The following is a 21,805-nucleotide window of genomic DNA, read 5'->3' on the forward strand; positions in this document are numbered from 1 at the left end:
TCCTCCACCCTCCTAGAGGTGATCTCTGCAAACTTCCACATGCTGATGATCGACCTGCTCATCCAAAGTCTCCTTCTTCGACCCCAATCCCCCTAGCCAAAGCTCAGAGCACCCCCGCAAAAGCTCCGAGCCTAATCCATCGTCCTCTTCGGCAATTTTCAAGCGTTCAGATTCGAGACGATCGGATTCGAGGGAGGAGCCGAGGAGCACGGCGAATCCGCACAGGAATGACTTTTTGAACTTGTTGGATCCTAGGGTGGACCTGGCGGCTGTGAGGAAGGAGAGGGAGAAGGTGAAGGAGAGGGAGTTGCTGGGTTTGATGGAGAGGCAGGGAGGGGTTTAGGTGGGCTGGGGGTGTGGAGGATGAGCGTCTGTGTTGTAGTAGGTGCTGTATGTTTTTCTTAATAGTATTACCGGGCTATGGGGTTTTCGTGTGCACTAACTAGCTCTAAATCTCCATCCGTCCCTGGAATTTTATTCATGGTACTGTGCTGAATATGGCGTAACAGGTCTATGGAAGAGAGTGTGCATTTTATCATACTACGATTGGGACACACACACCCATCCACGCACCACAGCCTCCATTGAATATGGTAACATCGTTTTTCAACCCCTACTTGAATCCAACTATAAATAACACTTTAGTCCAACCGTACACAACACTCCATTCCACCTGTACATATGGAAATTCAGAGCAGATGCATGATCTTTTGAGTTGTTTTGGTAATAGATGTAGTGCACATGGTATACTTTATGAAGTGGAAAGTGGAACGAGAGAGAGAGAGGTGGGGGGGGGGGGGGGTTCTGGCATTTGACGAGATGCATATCGATGTTGTGTTCAAGTTTGTGGCTAGCAAAAGACATCACGACATCAAAGGAAACTTTTTTCTTATTCTCAACGGATGTTAGAGACTAGCGATTTCATTTCATTCACGCTTTTAAAGTTGAAAACGAATTCCTCATTTACACCCCCAACGAGAACAAACAGTTTACATGCACTCCTAGTAGCTGCTTTATGAAAGAGGCATCTTGCGCCAGATATCTCCTGAGCAGAAGTCATGACTCATTAGACTTTTTCTAGGAAGAGAGCGAGCGGGGGACCCTTGAAATCAGTCGACGTGTGTTTTACTTTGACATGTAGGTGTTGCAACCATTCTTCAGACCATGCATATGCTGAAACCACTCTTCAGACATTGTTTTCTTGAGCTCTATATTTGAATTTGCAACTTTCAATCATGTCTTCTTTTCCCGGCATTTTTTGGAACAGTGAAGAGGGCCTTGGGAAAGAGGGGATAAGGAGTTGCGATGGAGAGTAGGGGTTTTATAGCTGTGGAGGCTAGGACGGGTAGGTCTATTCGAGGGTAAGACTAGGATAGGTGGAGTAGTAATTACCAACTCTGACAGCTAATCTTTTGTAGTTGTAGTACTGAGGCAACCACGGGGAAAGACATGCTGATTGTCTAGCAAGATTTTGAGGACACCAAGATACAGCATAGCCCATACCTCAAATAGGCTAAGGAACGAACACGGCAGCCAAACATTCGAAACATTGAAGTCTCTTTTTTCACTCTGTCGCTGCAGGGGCGCAAAAGCCATATGAGTTTTCTTTGAGCCGTATTCCACTTTTAGCGCTGCGAGCGTAGGTAGGAAGAACAAGCTGTATGAAGAGGATTTCTGTAGTGCTTTGATGCCAAATCGATCATGGCTCTGAACGATATAGGATTTCGTGACGCGGCGTTGTAGCACGGCAAACTACATCAAGACATGTGTTTTTAGGAGCGTGGTAGCCGACGTGCACGACTCATTTGCGGACTATTGCTGTCTTTTAGACTGGGGAAGCGAAAGACTTCAAGGACATGATTGAAAGCTCCATGCTCTTCTTCCTCGTGGTCAGACATTATGCTTGGAATATTGATATCCAGTTGCAAGAATGTGCTTTCGATGTCTGGTCATTGTTAAAAATGCGTTCCAGGTCCCACACAACATAGGCTGGAGAACTGAATAATTTCGATCCGTTGTATGAATGGTTGTACAGACAAAGGATATCCAATGATTATTCTCAGGCATTTTATAGAGGGATGGGCCACAACTATGTTCCAAGCGACATGAGATGGTATTGATCACGTTTACGCAAAAAGCTCATGGGAACTCATTGAGATCATTTCATAGGAATCATGATGACATGAAACCCATGGGATAGTTTTCTCTTGCCTTTTTTGCGCAACGTTCTATGCAATGTCTCGTAGTAACGTAACCGCTGGTTCTCGAGCACACACAGACGCAACACATCTTATTTGTGTATCTCTAATTCTATTCAAAGCATGAAACTGCCCTGGGTTGAAGGAAATAAATGGCAGATTGAGTGTGAGGATTTACATAGTGTGAAGGTGGAGAATACACGATGGTTTCTAACAGCGTGTTGGGAGAGCGCACGCATAACATGTTGTTCATAGTGAGTGTTTTGGAAGTCGATTATGCATCTTCATCTCTGCGTTTTACTTGACCGGTAAATCGACGACTGATTATCGAACTGGCTTTTGTGATCTGATGATCAAAATTTTCATCTCCACGTGATCCTGAATTCCTAGTAAACAGCGGCGTTGCGGCAAGTGCACATGGGTCAAAAGCAACGAGTTTGAAGTTTTCGAGATGCACATCCAGCAGCTGTGGAGTTGACACATTTACACAGGATCATATCCATCCTCATAACGAGGTTTGAGGGATGGGGCAGAATCAGCAAGTAGTTTTCAGTTATTCACCCCGCTATCCCACGCGCGTTCTCAAACATCTCCCAGCTGGCCATGTGAGACAGCGCAAGATAATATCATCGCCTGATGCGTCATCTGATTTTTGAGAATAATATGAGCAAAGTTAGCCTTAATTGTGTTCCTGCCTGTCAGGTAAGGGCAATATACATGTATATTGATGAATATTGCATCTACAGACAATAGCATAACCGGGATTCAGGCGGCTTTGAAAAAAACTATGAGATTGTGCAGCCAGACACATAACCATGATGGAGTGCTCTTTTGAAAATGAGTATAGTGGGGCATGCGATCGATGTGCTGATAGGAAGTCGTAGAAGATTGAGCCTCGCCCCTTTTGACTGAGGATCCACAAGAGGATTTTTATCCGCGACGGATCGTGGTCATGGGAATGTGTGGACTTCATTGCGAGCCCCTTGTTGAATAAGCTGGCAAGAGCCAAGAATCATAAGTGAGGCAATAGAAAATTATTCAGGGAAATGGTCTTCATTATTCCATTCTTTCGACGCAAGGTGCACATCTAGATTACAGTAATTCTCTTGTTCTCGATGATTGAGGAGATGGGTTCAAGATCCTTGAGCAGGAGTTCCTCAAGAGCGACTGCTTGGATCTATGCACTACAGACGCTACTCCGATCCAAGAGACATACAGTGGGTTTTTATTCATTTTGAAAAAGCTCAGTGAGCTTCATAAATGCTGGTTGGATATGCTTAGGCTACTTGATCTACTTATCTTTAATCACAAACTCTTTCCTACCAGTTGTCCCTTTCAACAGCAGCTCGGCGCACCTAGTGCCTTCCCGATTTATTCTGCAGGGTGGATTTCGAATTGTTTTTATTGTATCGCGTACAATCCTTCGCCATCTTTAATTCCAACGATATCGATTTCAAGGGCTTTTAGATTAGTGTCGTCTGCTGAAACGTCCAATATGCTTACATATATTGCAACCTATTTCCATTGTCTCTGTGCATTCCAAATCGAATTGTCCTCAACTTTACAAAAAGGGCTAAACTCAAACTCATGTCCCAGTCTTACTCTGTTTTCGATTTCAGCACACCGTAACTTTCCTGTGGACAGAGCGTCAAGAGATAATAGTATCAAGGCTATGATTTATACGGAGCAAAGTCCATCTTGGGAGCCACATAGCAGCGTAGAATTCTTTTTTTGATTTCCAAGTGTCATACCTTAACTACTCACCGCCACATGAACGTAGCCCCAACCTCGTTCGAAAACACACCCGGGCGCATAACTTGAGTCTTTGTGTGCAGGACAGCCGCAAAACACAGAGCTATGGCATGTTTTGAAAGCGTCTACCTCGCTGCTCACATATCACCAAGAGCAATTGACAGCACAATCCCCCCTAGCTTCTCCCTCCTCTTGATCTTCCACAAAGCGGCCCCTCAACAAGAAACTATTCGATCTGGAATCCAAGATGTTACATGGCACCGCGTACTCATGCGCTTGTGATGAGCGAGTTTTTGCAAGAACGCCATGAATGCGCAATATGGCAAATTTCACGCGCATCCGAAGGAGTTGCAGTGCGAGAAAGAAGTGAGGGGGTGCTGAATCCCATGACGATGTTGCACCAGTGGAAGTAGACCTGCGCTTTCGCGAAGAAGTGTTGTGAGAAGATGTAGTATCGGCCAGCGCGCCCCCACACACACTCGGTACAAAACCGGTTTACAGTAGCCATATTTATCTAAAGTAGACTAAGAAGTGGTTTAGGTAGAAGAAGTAAACCTAAATAGGGTTTATTATACTATATATTCCACAAAAGTAAACTACTTTTATTTCTACTTCTATTAATCTACTAGTATTACGTAGTAATACCTAGTTTCCTACTATTTAAGTATTTTACCCCTCCTTTCTTTAATCTTCTTCACCACCTCTACTACCACCTCCACCACCTCTATTATCACCACCTCCACCACCTCTATCACTACCACCACCTCTACCACCACCTCTATCACCACCACCACCTATTAGTAAAAATATCATAACTCATTATTATGTCATATGTGCGTATAGCGTGAAGCTAATCTTTTCTACCCCTTTTAGTCTTAGTTAGGTATCATAGCGTATAATAGAAATAAAACTACTTTTTATACTTAATTTAAACCCCTACTATTAAAAGTAAACCACCACTTTAAACCTATTTACGGGTATACACGAGGTCAGTTTACACCTATATAGTAAACCCCTAGCGTACCATTCTACAGTAAACAATTTTTTACCGTAGTGACATGTCAGGTTGCTGCATTATGCTTGGCCCGATCTTGCCGTTCATAGAGCGAATGTAAGTATGGTTTCGGGCATAGATATAGAGGAAGCGTGTTTCATCTCTTCCAAAATTCCAAATCTCATACAATGCGGCCCATACTTGTTGGTTCTGATCCACCTCTGGAATGCCACTATCTCGTTCGAAGCGAAAGAGAAGGAGTGGTTGGTAAACAGGGTACAGTTAACCACCACTGTGCCACTAGACAAGTGCACCCAGCTGTCTCTGAACCACTTCTCTGTTTCAGGGTACTTGCACCCCAAGACCCTGTTTAGGTCCATGGACACTCCTATGGTAGACGGCGTTGCCCTGGTTTTAGACTGGTCGTAAGACATAGCAGAAGAGATGGGAGGGTGTATGTCTGTAGAGTACGGGCGCTCTCCTACGATTACGGTTTTCACTGGGAGAGCTATCTCTGAGCACAATATGTACGCTGACACAGGAACTGAGTATTTACGGTCCAGATTCTTCAACATCCCAGCCTCGGCGAGATACCTTTGGGACTCCAGTGCAAAGATCCTTCTGTTGTGTCTCTCAATTTCTTCTGCCATCTCTTGAGCCCGTGTTCTGCCAGAACTTCTTGGATAGCCTAAGCTTGACAGGTTCCTCCTCAATAATATTGTTACCTGAGTGGATCTCCTGATGGAGATTAACCATGTATTGACAACAGTAACACCTCCTCTGAGCCCTGTGGTAGTAGGAGGGGCTGTTGCCTCTCTGTGTGTCGGTGAAATCTTTCGCCCATCTGTAAGCTTTCATGTCACATGCTGCATGCCCGTAGAGGTGACCTGACGTATGTGCGGATATGTAAGACTGAACACAGCTGAGATGAAAGCCTAGGATAAAAGAGAGTGCTAGACCCTCTCTGTGTGGTGTCATTATGAGCTGCACCTCAGACGTACCACCTTCGTGCTTCAGCTTTCCATAGATCATATTTGCCACATCTGGGTACACGCTTTCGCCTGGTATGCCTATCTCCAGCACTTTGTTCTTCACCTCTATCGTCACTTTTTCTGGAAAGTCGAGCGGTGCTTGTAGCACGCTCCAGAAACAGATATGCTACATGTATGTTGTTTCGAAGATACAACAACACACCGACACCGTCGGCCCAGTCATGATTCTGGAGAAGGGAAAAGAAGGTATGTCTTTGAAATACCAGGGGAAAGGAGATGGGCGAGAGATCTAGGAATCGAGGTGTGAGGTGTTGGGCTAATATACGCAGGTAAAACATGTTGGAACCTGATAACCAACAAAATAGGTATATTGTTGCAACATTCGAAAACATGTACGTTGTCCGACTTAGTTTTCGAATAACCACAAAAACAACAAGACAAATCAGGGAGTCATCTGCCAACCGTGTTCCCAATCCCGCTCACCCCAGCATCGACGCTCGAGACTGACATTTAGAAGACTAGGAGGTAGGCAACGTATAATGTTCAAAGTAAGGAATTGCAAGGTTGTATATAGTGAATAGTGAAGCAAACGTCCAAACCCCAACCTATCGGTGGAAAACAACCCATTTACAAGACGCAGAAAGACGAGCAGGAGCCTCATGATGCACTCTGAAGTCGATTTCAAGAAGCCATGGCGAAGGCGAGATATGAGATTATCAGCGAGGAACTCCGAATGTTTTATATAGCAGTGGCACAGCCATAGCCGCGAAATCCAACGAATACGGAGCAGGAAATGGAGCTGGTGAATGAGAAATATATAGTGGTATGATGTCCATCTCATATAGTCAGTGATTGGATTGCTACCAAGTGCTACTAGCAAAGCCAACAGAAACGTCACGTATCACGCCCCACGACACTCACACGTGCCGCAAGCCTGCTGACTTTCCAGGCCCCCACTCAGCAGCACATTTTCAATGTCCCAGTGACCTTACAGAGCCTGAAAATTGTATGATAAAAATGGCCTTGGCACGGCCGTTGGGCAAGTTGAAATGGGCGGGGAATTTGGGGGCTTCTTGTGTTTTGTTCTCGTGACTACATCACTAGTATATATGAATATCGGCTACTTTGTGTTTGCGAAACTGAGGAAAAAGGCAAGGTGTGTGTGTGTAGATGAGAGATATATAAATTCAAGAACAGGACGGAACAAAGTAGGAGTGGAGCGAGTGGTCATGTTAGAGTTGAAAAGGGCGGAAACAGTGCTCTAGAACACTGTAGATGGTGTAGGTAATAAACAATGGAATAGATAGTCTAATCAAAGCTGACTACTTACTATTTGCGCAGGAGATCTCATGCTATCCACACATGATTTACAATCCCGCAAAGAAAAAGACCAAAATAATCATTCTCCGTTTCTATCACTAGATGCAGCCTCATAGCTAAATCGCCCAAACTCCTCATCCACCATATCTTTCTCCCCATCAACACTACTTTCTGTGTCATCACTGTACCTTGACGAGCTCTTTCTAGCTACCGTGCCCGAAGCTGAGACTTCACTCGCTGCGCTCAAACTCGCACGCGTGCTGACGTTCTCATGCTGCGGCGGAGTATCGGTGAGCGGGTATGTGTTGCGTCTGCTGCGAGTGCAGGTTGGCAAGGTATCATCGATGATGGGAAGAGTGGGGTTGTGTGTTTGCAGAGGCGATACTGGGGAAACGGGAAATTCACAACTGAACCGTGGTGGCAATGTCTTTGGCGGTTTTGGTGACATGGCTGTTTTCTCTTCACTGTTCATCTCGAGTGTCGCTAGGGCATCTGTAACTGCGTTGCCGATGTCGACGTCGTTGAGTTCAGGACTGCCAACCTCAGATGTATCTTTTGGGGTGCCTCTGCGGGACGTCGGGTTCTGATGTTCGAGAACGGCGCCGGATCCGCGAGGTGGTGCAGCGTCTGGTAATGGCCATTCGGCTGGTATTTCAGGAACAGGAGGAATGTCCTCGCCAATTGTCCTGCGGTCGTTGAGGGTTGTCCTGGACGAGGGCGCATAGGAAATACTGGTGTGAGTACTAGAAGATCCGCTAGATTGCCGTCTGATTTTCCAGCTTCCTGTCTTCTGGTCCACCTCTAGTATCGATGAAGGGTAGCGCAGCGAATCGGCCAGTGTTTTCGCCTCCTCGAAAACTGACGATTGATATTGATGTAGGGTCTGGCTGGAATCGCTTTGATGGATCATGGGTGGGCACGCAGTATCACCGGATTCTGCGAGGCCTTTTGCACTCTCAGGCCTATTGGAATCGACGCGCCTGCCCGAGTAATCGCCTGGCCTCCTCGCACCGTTTGGGATGTGGAATCGCAGATCGACACGTGTAACAGCATATATAATGACGACCGCCATTTCAGTGACGAAGTTAAAGATATAGAAACATGCTTTGGACAGATACCATGGCAATGTGTTGGTTCCACTCAGGTCGAGCAACGCTGTCTGTGGGATCCAAGCCAGGACACAGCGGAAGATCTGTCCCGTCAAGAGTATCATCACAGCGATAAGTAGAACGGCTATGTTGACCCTGAGTCTGCCAGCTCCGAATTTCTCGACTTCCATGCGAGGAATGATAAGAGACGTGGCTATCAGAATAACCGGGGCGAAGCAAAAGATGGCAAAGTATGTCTGACTTGCAAGAAACAACGCGCGAAAAGTGTCCAATCTTTCCTCATTCAAAGTAAAGTTGCGGGAAACCTGCGATACGATGAGTATAATCAGAGTGACGATCAAGCACACGAGAGCAGCGCGATGAAAGACGCGATACGGAGTAGACCATCCGAGACGTGCATGTTGTGCGCGGACGATGCGCTGGACGAAGAACCAGTTTGCCATGTACAAGATGATGGTTCCCACGTAGACGAATATGTTTGCTGCCATTGCTAGGCCGGTGTTTCCAGGATAGCAAGCCCAGGCTATGCGCAAAGTCATCGTGATCAGTCGAATCTTGCACAGTCCTGTTCCCGGTCAGTTGGAGTCTTCAAGGAGAGTATGACTGGACGCACCCAGTATTGCGCCATTGAAGACGAATTTGTGTCCACGCTGCTTGTTCTTCTTGAAGATTACAATGTGGACGACACCAAAAATGAGGTACAGCACAAAGAAAATGACCGAGATCGGGACATCGGGTTCCACACTAGGCGTACCACCAAGCGCTACCTCGCGAGGGGGATAAGGAGGCCCTTGACCGAACTATTCTTGTCAGTCACGAGGGAGATGACCCGATGCTCGACGCAACTCACTGCTAGATCCTGAGTGCCAGACATGCCTGCGAGACGAACAACACAGCGTTAGTTGAGAGAAGAAGGATATGGGAAACCAGCTTGCCAATTTCTGGGCTGGGACTGCATGGCGTATATCAAAGCCACGGGTACACAGTGAACCTGGCCGGCTTAGATGGGACATGCATGGCTCAGACTTTCGTCCAGACTGGATTAGCTCTTCCAATGACCACAGTGTCTGTAAGATCCATGTTTAGTACCGTATGACCGGGTGGTGTTTCCTGTGGTAAGCCAGTGGACATTCTCATCATGATGATGCTTGGATGCACCGCCTTGCTCGATTGGGGTTCCGGCGTAGACTGTACAGTATCACCAGAGCCATAGCTCGCAGCCGATCGACAGGAAAACTGTCTTTGTATAGTACCGGTAGGTATGCTGTAGTCTCTCGAAGCGGCATCCACTCGATTCTGTCGGGTGCTTATTCTAGAGATCCACATGTGTGCTAAAGCTCATCACTATCTCCTGGTCGAGCAAGGGCAACCACCAGCAGGCTACCTGATGGGGCGGGGCGTCAACTGTGCTGTGACAAGACGCCTTTGTCTTGACGTGTTGAAGGCTGATGGTTGTACCGGTACCATCGGCTCTCCGCGTTGTGGCCGGGATATGCAAGGGGATCAAGGGGATCAATGTTGGTTTGTAGAAGCGGGCGGGCCTTCCCGCCCGAGAGACGCTTGCATCGGCGTGTAAATGGAGTGAAGATCCGATCTCACCAAATCAACCCAATCTGGAATCCTGAGTGAATGTCAACATACCCGTACCAGACCATACCAGAGACCTGTACTCGCTAATCAGCTGACACCGCATATACACGTCGCATGATTTTGAAGACGGAGGGTGCAACCATTGACAATTGCGCGTCATGGTGCTTTCACTTGCTCGGCGCGGACAAACATATCGGACAAGCCCCCTGGCTCTCTGAATCTCTGGCCATGAGCATCAACATGATCAACATTTCCACCATCACTCGACCATCCTGCACGCACGCCGCCAATGCTTCTCCGATCATAACACAACGCCACCAAAATGCCACCAAAGGGCAAACAACGCGCTCTTGCGGCCACCAAACCCACAGCCAAATCCATCCCCTCACCCTTCACCCCGGCGCCCTCTGAGCTCTCCACCCTCCTCTCCACCTTCGATCCTTCGGCCGTCTACCTAATTCACACCGATGTCCTACCTGCAGCACACAAAAAGAGCATCTTCATCGTGCCCGTCATACTCAACCTTTTCTTTAGCCTCGTTTTGCCATGGCGCGCATACTTTGCTATCCCATACTACTGGGCCCTTATCCTGTCTTTCCTCGGGAATCCCAACGAGACAACCATATACTACGATAGAACACCCTGGGGCGCGCTGGTAGGGAAAGTGATGAAGCGGATGTTGGTGTTCTTGGCCGACTTCATGCTCTTCCGCATTGTTGCTCCGTGGCCGTGGACATTCTTCGCGGAGAGCCCGGGTAACCCTGCGTCCTGGCGCTGGAACGTTGGCTTCCGCGACGAGGAAATTTATGTGAGACAGAGTAGGGGCTGGGGCGCTGCAGATCTGTTGGGAGCAGCGGAGGGCGCGTCGGGGAAAGCTGGCGAGGACAGTCCATTTTTCAAGACGAGGATCCTACCAGCGGTGGACAAGGAGAGGCTGAGGCAGAAGACGGGCTATCTGTTGATGGACGCAAACTTTGATCTAGACTTTTATGGGATGATAGCTGCGACGCAATTGGTTGATCGCAAGGACATGACCATGGACTATTTGAAGAAGAGCGTGTTTGTCTGCATTTGCGACAAGAAGGGCGAGGAAGGCCAATGGGCCATGTGGGATTGCTCCAAACTGGATCAGGGTTCGGAAACGGAGGCGAGGGACAAGGTCATACTGTTCAAGGACAAGTTGACAGAGATGGGCAAGGAGAGTCTGTTTTTCAAATGGGTCGAGTTGATTCAGTACGAGAGTAGTGCGCCTGGTGGGTTTACAGAGGAAAGGCAGATTGCTGCGGCAGAGAAGGCCAAGAAGATGTTCAAAGATGAGGGTGTGGATTTTGAGGAGTTTACCAAGGACATTGGAGGCATGGAGGGTATGCCAGGTACGTAGTAGTAGTAGTAGTAGTAGCTATATCATGCTTCTACCATGATAGCGGCCCCCAAGACTGCCAAGATGTATGTATAATATGATTATACCAAGACAAGACAGGTACTGGGAGACTAGTGTTGCCAGTGGTTTTTTTTAAAAAAATTATAATAATAACAAAAATAATGGCATTGTAGAGCAGGTGCTGCAGAATAATGGTCCTGGAGAAGAGATCATGCGGTAAAAGTTGGAGTGTAGTTGGCTGCATTCACTAGCATCTGTCTTACTCACATTCCATGGCATCCGTCCAGTGAACCGTTGGGCTATCTGCGTACCGTAACGTCGAGGGCGGCTGGCTCCCCTGCAGCGATCTTGTTGCGCACGTTCGCCGACGAAAAGTCACGACGCGTTCACCCGGGTCGACGAGAAGACTGTTGTCAAACAAGACTGCACCACCGGCCCATGGATGTGATTGCTTGTGACACGGGCCACTACCGTACCTAGAGCACCAAACACCGTTCCAATAAAAAAAATATATACCCACAGCATCGCATAGCGAGTAGTATGCACTGCTCCAACCATTTCATCGCAACCTCATGACGACGCGCCAGCCCCTCCAGCCGCTTGCCCCGCCGTCGACCAACACGATCAACACAGGCTACACAGGCCTCACTACACAGCGCGCCAATGGAAAGATGGCCGTGGTGGAGGAGCCAGTAGAGGAGGACATGGGCTCCGTCTCCGGCCTGAGCTCCCTCGAGAATGACGCCGACGACTTTGAGAAGCTCATGATCCAAAATGCGCGCGATGAACGGCGGCTGAGCGAGGCGTTGTATGGCAGACCTCAGGCGTTCCGCAAAGCGCGGACACATCCACGCGTTGGCTTGACCATGGACAACCTCGAGAGGAAGAACGCGGGCGATGCTGCAGGGCCGTCGTCAGACACGCAGACCAAGTTCCGAACTTCGCCCAGCAGCAGCGGCTCAGCAAGATCAGACCCGGCCATTCACGCGCCACCCACCTGGGGCAGGAAGAGCAGGACTAACAGGAACTGGATGAGGGCCATCACCTTCGAGGCAGAGCAGGAGCAGCAACAGCAGCAGCAGCAGCAGCAGCAGACCGTGGCCGCACACGAGGAAAATAACGGCCACTGCGAAGAAGACTACCAGCCACACATGGACGGTGCAACAACGCCCACGTCCAACCGTGTGCACCGCTCCGTCGAAGACAGCCCGCTTTCACGCAAGGGCTCCTCCATACATGGCGCCCCAAACGACGACCGGTCGGGGGAGTGGGACCTCACATTCGAGCTCAACGAAGCCTCCATGATTGCTTCCACGCCATACATACCACGAAGCACGAGATTAGACGACATCAGACAACGAGAGATGGAGAGCTTGCGCGAGCAGCGCGAAGCTGCGGCACGAGAGGAGAGGCTGCGGGACGCGAGACAGCGAGAGAGCTCAGAACAGACGCGCCCACGACCAACTTCTATCAAACCCACCAGCTTTGATACCAGCAGTACGACGACGACGGCGACGGCGACGACGACAAGAACAGAGCAAGCGACACAGGCGGCCTCTTCCCCGCAAAAGCGAGTGAAGCGGTCAAACTCGTGGAAGTCCATCGGGAAGTCGCAGCCGGTCACAGGCACGGGCCAGGAAGAGGCGCCAGTGGCCATGTTCCGCAGTACTGAAAGCATAGCTGCCATGGACCAAGATGGACGGGCGAGCGCAGAGAACAGCCCTCCAAAGCGCATTCCCCACCGCAGGCAAGATTCCCAAGATCTCCTTCGCCGCTTAGCGAGAGTGTCGCACACTCCGAGCCCTGGGCGCGCGTCTGGATCGCGATCTCAGACCGCCTCGGTCAAGGAACAAGGTAGCTCGGTCCAAGATATGAATGCTGATGCAAAGTCTGCTCTACCAGGAGACAAGGCTGAGGCCGTAGACGATGAATCTCCGCCTGACGCGGGTGACGAACGACCCGTGAGGGGGCCAGAGAAGCGGCCACAGGAGAACACAATAGAGGAGGCCCGAGAGGGCATCGAGGACATACCAGAGCTTCGACCAAGTCTCAAGAACGAGGATGTTGATGCTACACCAATGCCAGAGGAGCGCTCCATCTTGAACCCCAAAACGCCCGTGGTAACTGGTGCATGGGTAGACACACCTGGCCCACGAACTCTCCAAAAGAACGCCGCCATCACATCCCGCTCTCGCTCAAGATCTCCTGTCAAACGCAGCCCGCAAAAGGCAAGATCAAGCACCGAACAGACTGCGTCTACAGCAGAAGAATCAAGAGAAACCGCAGTCACCCAAGTCGTGCGCCCTCAGCTCCCCACCTCCGCCCTCCAAGCCCTCGTCAGCGAAGCCAAATCCAGTGGACGACGCCCCTCCGCCGATTTCGGCGACTCAACCATAAACTCGCTCGAAGAACTCATCACTGACGCTCCAGACGCCGCAGTAGACGAAGACACACTACAAGGACTGCAGCTTCCCACCGCGACACCACGAAATGAAGCAGAGCGGCAACGGCAGCAAGAATTGCTGCACCTACATCGCATGAACGACCGCCTCCGCGCAGCGCGAACAAGTATCCGCGATGCAAGCCGTGGCATGAAGCGCGTAGAAGACCGGGTCGAACACGTTGAAGAGGACGCCCAGGGCAATAAGATCCACATCATCCGCCGCGAATGTCCCTGCGCGACAGCCCCTCACCCTCAGGACTTCTCCCTCTGGCGCTGGTCGAAATCCTTCATCTGGCAAGACCACCTCAAGGCCCTTCGCATGACTTCAAATAGTACATGGCGCATCTGGGGCGGTCTCACAGGCCTGGGGATATTCCTCACGTTGTTTCTTGCATGGTGGCTCAGCGAGGAAATTGCTTGGTATGTACTCTGTCTTGTACGCTACGGCATATAGCAAACAAAAAACACTCCTTTAATTTCCCTCGCACAATGATGACGCAAAGAGGTTTTGGTGTTTATCTTGGCTGATAGTTGCACCAACAGTGAGATTTACTGCCACCACGCGTATGCGTATTCCTCGCCGTATCCCTTCAGCGTCAACATGGACGCACCTATCTACCCCTTCGTTATCCCGACGCTCATATACCGCCACTTCATCAAGGCCTGGTGGGTTCCGCTGTACTCTTGTCTTTCCTGGCTTGCGGCTTCGCTGTTTGGCGCGGGTGGCGAGGATCGATCAATGCTGTTTCGGGGTGCGGTGGAAGAGGGGGTGAGAGCTACGGCGACGGCGTCGCGGTATTGGGTTGGGGAGAGTCATGGTGTGCATGTGGATGAGATGGACTGGGATTTGGGAATGGAGGGTGATGAGAAGATGTAGGGCGGGAGAAGAAGAGTTGGAAGGTTTGAGGGGGTTGGGGATGTTGATGATGATGATTGCGCGCTCACTCACTTGTTGAATTCTTTGCATCTCTGCATATTTCTTTCTTTTCCTTTTTCCTTTTCCCCCTTTGGTATATTGTTCAGCGGGGGCGTTTATTGTTCTTTTTTCTGTCCCATCTCTCTCTTATGGGTTGGGTCCGGCGTTGGATACATGTGTCCACGCGACAATTTTTTTTTTCCTTTGCCAGTTTTGCATTTGCATATGCATTTCCCCCCATTCCTAGTAAGCTACCTAGCTTCTTGGATACCTTTTTCATTTTGTAACGTTGGATCATGGTATTGGGTTTTTCTATGCTCCCTTGCTTTTCTTTTTCCGCATATGTAAAAATACTTGCATAGCATACAATACACCGCACAGACAAAGACAAAGGCATTTCACTTTTCTTCTTCTTCTTCTTCTTCTTCTTCTTCTTCTTCTTCTTCTTCTTCTTCTTCTTCTTCTTCTTCTTCTTCTTCTCCTCCTCCTTCCTGTTGCGGCGTTTGGTTGTGTTGTTTTTATATCAAATTTATCAAATCAATGGCATGTGTTACATACTCGATAGAGAAATACTCGGCCTCTTGCCTCCCTCTTGCTTTGGGAAAGTGTGCTGGTGGGAAATGCCCCTTGCATTTGGACTCGCGGCTCACAGCTAACTGCACATTACACACTGAACAAGATCAATCGCCAAGCTATGGTGTAATCGGCCTTTCAAGGTTAAATCCAACTATATACTCGCGTTGGAAATACATGTCGGGTTATGTGCGCTATTTTCTTTGCGACCTATTCCCTTCCTCGCCTCTATCGCGCACTCACACCTTCACCCTCACTCCCTCACTCTCTCCCTCACTCTCATGCGCACACGCACATGCACATGTCATATGGCAGACAAGAGGTTGCGTGACAAGAGGTTGCGTGACAAGAGGTTGCGTGACAAGAGGTTGCGTGACAAGAGGTTGCGTGACAAGATGTCTCGGGCCCAGGCGGATGGAGTTGCAGGGGTTTGCAGGAGCAGGGGTTACCTACATACCGGTATGTACAGGGGGTTGCAGGGGTTGAGGCTTGGTGGGGCGGGAGTGTGGGCTGGGGTGTTTGGTATAGGTAGAGGTGATATAGGTGTAGGTGCTATTGTGTTTGGGAGTGGGAGTGGGAGTGGGAGGTGAGGTGAGATGGGGAGAGTGTGGTGGTGGTGGTGGGGTTAGGTTTTGGGGTGAGGAGTTGAAGGTGATGGAGAAGAGAAGACTGGAGAGGAGAGGAGCGAAGGAAAGAGGAGGGGTGGTCTGAACTGTAGACTCGAGTTGAGGGAGCGTACATAGCAAGTCCATGTGAGATGTATGAATAGGCGAGGGAAGTGTACCGGTATGTAGATTTAACATGAAGAAGGGCTAACCGCATGGCAACATGGGACTAGGTACCCAGCATTGGCATTTTGGCACCAATGTGTTCTGGATTCCTTGACTCTGGAGTCTGGAATACGGTAGTTCTCGCTGTAGATATCCCGAGGATTGCAATACACATGGTAACCACGCGCATTGCGTAGAACGCAAGAGTTCACTAGACATGGGTGCAGTAGTTGTACAGACACGTCTGTCGAGATGTAGTAGCGTTTTGCATAGGAACAGAGGATGGGTGAGGTGGGGTGGGATTGTAAGTTGCTTGGTGGGTTGCTTGGTACGGTGTCTGTTATATGTACGCTAGAGGCTACGGTGTAGGAGTGTAGAGTAGCGCTTACAGCTTACGCGTTTTTATAAATGGCGAGTAGATTTTGTAAGAAAGTAAATTTTCTCCCGGTTGGAGAAGGCTTGACGAGTACGAGCGAGCCTAGGGTTGTCAATGGAGTAGACAGGTAGCAGGACTAAGAAATTTGGTATCACGATAGAGACGGCGAAGAGATGGAGGATTTTCACGGTGGTACTGTAGACTGCCATGTACAGTATGCAGCATGTATGCGAGGGCGCAGTTCATATGACCATGGAATTAGCACTGCGTGAACTTGTATTTAGTATAGGGTTAGGCTATACCAAGCTCTACTAGCTAGCTAAGCAAGGTTAACTAAATATTATACTATAAGATTTTATAATATATTCTAAACCTATTCTAAATATATTCTATACTAGTAATACTACAAGCTACTACTACTATACCTATTACTAATATATCCCTCTTATCCTATATAAGTAGATTAAAATATATTTAGAACGTGTTCTTAATAGGTTATAGAAGCACTATTAATAGTACCTTGCCCTTAGCTATATCCTAGATAATATTAGGGTATAGCCTATAGTTAGCCCTAATAGGGTAGTTAAGATAGAGAGTAGAGAGCGCTACTACTATACTAAGATTAATAATAAGGGCACCTTATATAAAGTAAGAATAGGTTCTAAATATATTCTAAATAGGTTCTAATATTCTTAGGCTATTCTAGGTACTAGGGGCACTTTATATACCTATACTAAAAAAGATTATAGGCTTAATATAGCCTACTATAAGGTTAGTAGGGTTAAGAAGACTAGCTAGCCCTCTATAATAGAGGTCTATAAGGTAAAGAGTAAATATATTATTAACCTATTCTTAACTTATTATACTAATATATATAGACTTCTATATAAAGGTTATATATAATTACTAGAATACTTCTTGCTATAAGTTATTTAGAATATATTTAAAACTTATTACTAATATATTTTATAGAAGTTCTCTAAGCCTAGCTAGTAGCTACTATAGGCCCCCCTATAAATACTAATACCCTCCTAAATATAATTTAGAAGAAGACTTATAGTAGCTATAATAGTAATAAGGTATAGCCTATAAGAACCTATTAAAAACACGTTACTAACTTGTTATAGCTTAACTTTATTACTATATCTACCCTACTAAGGATTTAAGGTTATTAGGTTCCTTATACTATCTATACTTATAATTATCCTAGCTATAGTAAGTTATTTATAATATATTATTAACCTATTCCTAATATATTTTAAGACTGTTACTTTAATACTAGTGTAGACCTTGCTAATTCCTGCTAGAATACTACCTAGTTCTACTTGTGGTATGCTTTTATAGAGCCTAGGGAGGATAGGGAGGATAGAGAAGATACTAGAGAGGGGGAGGGAGATAATAATAGTAATAAGTAAGAATATATTAAGAATATATTAAGAATAAGTTCTAATAAATAATATATAATAGTATATAACCTAAAGGGGTAGTAGTAATTACTAAAATAAACTCTCTACTCTTCTCTTTTTTTTTCTATCTACTAAAAATAAAGTACTATTTACTTTTATAGGGTCCTTTAATAGTATATAACTTTTTCTTTTAACTTTTATAGGTATTATAAAGCTCTAGTAGTCCTTTAGATTAAAGAAGAATCTAGTATTTATAGGTGTCTAGCTATAATATATTATTAATATATTCTAAACATATTTTAAGAGACTAGACTTATATCTTCTTTTTACTACTTTTACTAAATATTATTTATAGTGTAAAGGGGAGTAACTATTTACTCCTCTTCTTTACTCTCTACTTCCTCTTTAGCCTCTACTCTAGCTACTACTTCTTATTATAGACTAGCTATCTTAGAGGGTTCTTAAACCTTAGAGGAGGCACTTAGTATAGTCTACTCTACTAGTAGAGAACGTATTATTAACGTGTTTAGAATATATTCTTAAGTATTTACTATTAAGCTCCTATAAAAGATCCTTACTTCTATAATACCTTGTATTATAGTTCTACTATAGTTTACTAGGGCTATTTAAACCTTAGGATAATACCTCTTAAGGTAGTAGATAAGATTACCTCTATTAGAGAAGCAATACTAAAATAGTTATTAATATATTATAAACGTGTTCTAACTTATATATATATATACTCTATAAAGTTCCTATACCCCTAATCTAGCCTAAATAGCCTAGTAGAAAAGCTTGCTAGGAAATACTATACACCTATTATTTAGGTAGGATATTATAGGAGAGAATACCCTAGTATTAGATAGAAGTAACTTAAGCTTAATATATTACTAGTATAAATCCTACTTAGTATTAGAACAAGTTTATAATATATTCCTAACGCGTTCTATTATATACTAACTTTAAAAGATCTTTATAAACTATATTAACTAGTTATATCTAATAATATTAGAAAAGATAGATAGTAAAATAGTATTAAACTCTTAAATATAAAAAGTTCTTATAGAGTGTAAGAAGAAAGAAGAAGAAAGAGAAGAAGAAAGAATATATATTTATCTACTTATATATACTTATATAATAGACTAGAATATATTAAGAACTAGTTAGGAACTAGTTACTATATTTATAGACTAACCCTACCTTATATAAAAAGTAGCTATCTCTTTCTTAAGTTTAAACTATACCTTTTGTAATTTAAATAGTGCCTTTTTCTATACAAGTTCTTCCTTATCTACCTCTAGCTTTTCTTTTCTCTCCTTTAGAGCCTAATTACTAAGAAGAGCCTTTTATTATAAAGTTTATAGTTATAAACTAATAATAAGTTAGGAACGTGTTATAAATATATTTTGCAAAGCATACCTTTAGGTTACTATTAGTAGAGGAGAAGAGCCTAGTAGTAGAGAAGATAGAAAAGGGGCTAGTAAACTTCTTTCTAATACTGCTCTACTACTTGCCCTCTAGCTTTAGGCTTTTAAGCGTGCTCTTTTATTTCTTATTAGGACTAAGATATATCTAGTTAAGTTAGATATAGCAAGACTTGCTTTATTATTATCTAGAGTATTATTATTATTATAGAATATATTCTAAACATATTCTAAATATATTTTAATTAGCAAATATATATAATACTAGTATAAGACTTACTTTCTCCCCTCTAAAGCTTTTTAAGGTACCTTTACTTAAGCCTATTAGGAGTTCTATAGTTATAGCGTATTCTAAACTTGCTTTAGGCTTTAAACTCTTTTATATCCTATAGATCTATTTAGTGTGCACTATATAATATTACTTATATAATTCTAATAGGTTAAGAATAGGTTATAAACTTACTTCTAAGTAGCCTTAAGAATACTTATATACTTACTAGTTTTATATCCTTTCTAGCCTGCTTGCTTAGCTATATTTAAATAAGATTCTAGTTTTTCCTATACCTCTTTTAATATTTTACTATAGTATTACACAATCCTAGTAGTAATTACTAGGTTTTTCTTATAGATTACCTAGTTTTAGGTATCTTTAGAGGGTTTATATTCTAATTATATAAGAACAAGTTAGGAATATATTTAGAATAGGTTTAGAATATATTTACTTACGTAAGAGGAGGTTAGCAAGCTAAAAGTATTCCTCTACTATTAATACCTATAGTAATTCACTTAGATATAAAGAGGTAGTATTATCTAGCTCTCTTTTATATACTTTATAAATACTTCTTTGTAGATATACTTAATAAAATCTTATATAAGATTAAAGTTGCTAGCGCTAGTTACGCTTATAGGGATTAATTAACTAGAGATAGCGCCTAAGTCCTAGAAACAAGTTAGAAATATGTTATAAATATATTACAGTGCGCTATAAAACTTGCCTATTATCTACTTATTATATATATTAATAGTAGTCCTATAGAATCCCTATAAGTAAATATACCTCTATAATACTTATCTTTTTATAAGTGCTTTACACTTCTAAAAGAAGTTAATAATAGTAACTTAATATATCTTAGTTATATCCTTATCTATAATAATTTAGCTAAGTGTAATAACTATAATGTGTTAGAAACATGTTATAAACCTATTCTTAATATATACGCTTCTTTTCCTATAGGTAGAAGATTACTATTAGAATCTCTACCTATACCCTATATAACCTCTTATATAACATATCTATCTAGAATATATCTTAATTTAATAGAATTAATACCTACTCTTTAAAAAGGTAAATAATTAAGTTACCTAAGCTTAATATAAAGATTTACTATATATACGCCTATAGTAACGTGTTAGTAATATATTCTAAACCTATTCTCTTACACTATATATAGTTTTAGGATCCTAATACTTTATCCTCTACTTATAGTGTACTCCTCTAAGGCTACTCTTAAATAGGAACTATAGAAGCTTTTCACGCTTTATAATATGTAAGATTTTATCTTTATTTATAAAGCTAATATGTATTTCTTTAATAGAATAGAAACCTTTAAGTTAGAGATAGGTTTAGAGCTAGGTTAAGTTTAGGAACTAGGCTATAATAAGTTAGGAACACATTTATAATAGGTTATAAACAACTTATATTATATAAGCTATAGAGTAAGTATAGGCTATAATACCTTTACTACTTCCTTAATATTACTATTAGATAGTGTTAAGGGAGGAGGAGGTATATATATATATATACTAAAAGAAATAATAGTAAAAAAAGGTATTACTACTATATCTATTAGTATAATTACTTAGAAGGTAACTTTATATAGGATTTTAAATAGAGATCCTTGCCCTTATAGATAATTAACGCCTAGAATATATTAGGAATATATTAGGAATAGGTTATAATATACCTACTACACTTCTTTATTTAGCTTAACTATAGCTTAACTATAGAATATAAAGCAGGACTACTAGAAAGATTTAATATCTCCCTAGTTAGAAGACCTTATAGATATATAGAGTCTACCTCTAGTAGTACCTAACTAAAATAATATTTTTTCCTAGTAGTAGATATTAGGCTATAGTTCTAACAGCTAATATATAGTTAAGCCTATTCTATAATTTACTAACTTGTTATTAACACGTTTTAAATATATTTAAGTTTTACTCCCTACCTAATTTACTATAGTCCTTATTATAGGATAATAAGACACCTAGTAGTCCTTATAAATCCTTAAAGAGAAGCGCTTAATAAGGCTATAATAATAGCTTCTTATTTATAGTTCTCTTTATAGAATTTTCTTAGGTACTATACTTTTTAAGGTTTAAATCTAATTATATAATACATTATTAACAACGTAATAAGAATATGTTTATAATATATTCTTAAGATACTTACACACTTTTACCCTAAAGTATTAGTATTTATACTAGCTTACTAGCTAGCTATTAAAGAATAGTAAAGTTGTAGGCCTATTAAGATAGATAGACTAGCAGGAGTATTATAC

At 43.8% G+C, this 21,805-nt stretch overlaps 6 protein-coding genes across 6 annotated transcripts; 3 read left to right on the forward strand and 3 right to left on the reverse strand.

The window, feature by feature from the left end:
* Positions 1-12: 12 nt before the first annotated feature.
* Positions 13-482, reverse strand: IAQ61_002641 (uncharacterized protein; the record flags this gene model as incomplete). The annotated part of the gene is made up of 2 exons (XM_066095629.1): positions 13-262; positions 415-482. The coding sequence occupies 2 exons, from the start codon at positions 480-482 to the stop codon at positions 13-15; spliced, it is 318 nt and encodes a 105-aa protein (XP_065954465.1).
* Positions 483-5,067: 4,585 nt separating this feature from the next.
* IAQ61_002642 (uncharacterized protein) lies at positions 5,068-5,373 on the forward strand (the record flags this gene model as incomplete). Its single annotated transcript, XM_066095630.1, has 1 exon — positions 5,068-5,373. One exon carries the CDS (start codon positions 5,068-5,070, stop codon positions 5,371-5,373), a length of 306 nt encoding a protein of 101 aa, XP_065954466.1.
* Positions 5,374-7,335: 1,962 nt separating this feature from the next.
* Positions 7,336-9,239, reverse strand: IAQ61_002643 (uncharacterized protein; the record flags this gene model as incomplete). Its single annotated transcript, XM_003834504.2, has 3 exons — positions 7,336-8,930; positions 8,979-9,165; positions 9,216-9,239. The coding sequence occupies 3 exons, from the start codon at positions 9,237-9,239 to the stop codon at positions 7,336-7,338; spliced, it is 1,806 nt and encodes a 601-aa protein (XP_003834552.1).
* Positions 9,240-9,385: 146 nt separating this feature from the next.
* Positions 9,386-9,691, reverse strand: IAQ61_002644 (uncharacterized protein; the record flags this gene model as incomplete). Its single annotated transcript, XM_066095631.1, has 1 exon — positions 9,386-9,691. The coding sequence occupies one exon, from the start codon at positions 9,689-9,691 to the stop codon at positions 9,386-9,388; it is 306 nt and encodes a 101-aa protein (XP_065954467.1).
* A 586-nt stretch (positions 9,692-10,277) lies between these two features.
* Positions 10,278-11,336, forward strand: IAQ61_002645 (uncharacterized protein; the record flags this gene model as incomplete). Its single annotated transcript, XM_003834505.2, has 1 exon — positions 10,278-11,336. One exon carries the CDS (start codon positions 10,278-10,280, stop codon positions 11,334-11,336), a length of 1,059 nt encoding a protein of 352 aa, XP_003834553.2.
* A 278-nt stretch (positions 11,337-11,614) lies between these two features.
* Positions 11,615-15,167, forward strand: IAQ61_002646 (uncharacterized protein). The gene is made up of 2 exons (XM_066095632.1): positions 11,615-14,199; positions 14,323-15,167. Exons 1-2 carry the CDS (start codon positions 11,909-11,911, stop codon positions 14,654-14,656), a joined length of 2,625 nt encoding a protein of 874 aa, XP_065954468.1. The 5' UTR covers positions 11,615-11,908; the 3' UTR covers positions 14,657-15,167.
* Positions 15,168-21,805: the final 6,638 nt, after the last annotated feature.

Source organism: Plenodomus lingam, assembly GCF_022343315.1.
Source record: "Plenodomus lingam strain CAN1 chromosome Unknown contig_14, whole genome shotgun sequence".
Lineage (NCBI taxonomy): Eukaryota > Fungi > Ascomycota > Dothideomycetes > Pleosporales > Leptosphaeriaceae > Plenodomus > Plenodomus lingam.

What these genes read in the sequence shown, in the direction of transcription:
- IAQ61_002646 (XM_066095632.1), top strand. Translation starts at nt 11,909, where the DNA reads ATGACGACGCGCCAGCCCCTCCAGCCGCTTGCCCCGCCGTCGACCAAC. An exon ending in CTCAGCGAGGAAATTGCTTG is followed by an intron (nt 14,200 to 14,322) that starts GTATGTACTCTG and finishes TTGCACCAACAG; the next exon opens with TGAGATTTACTGCCACCACG.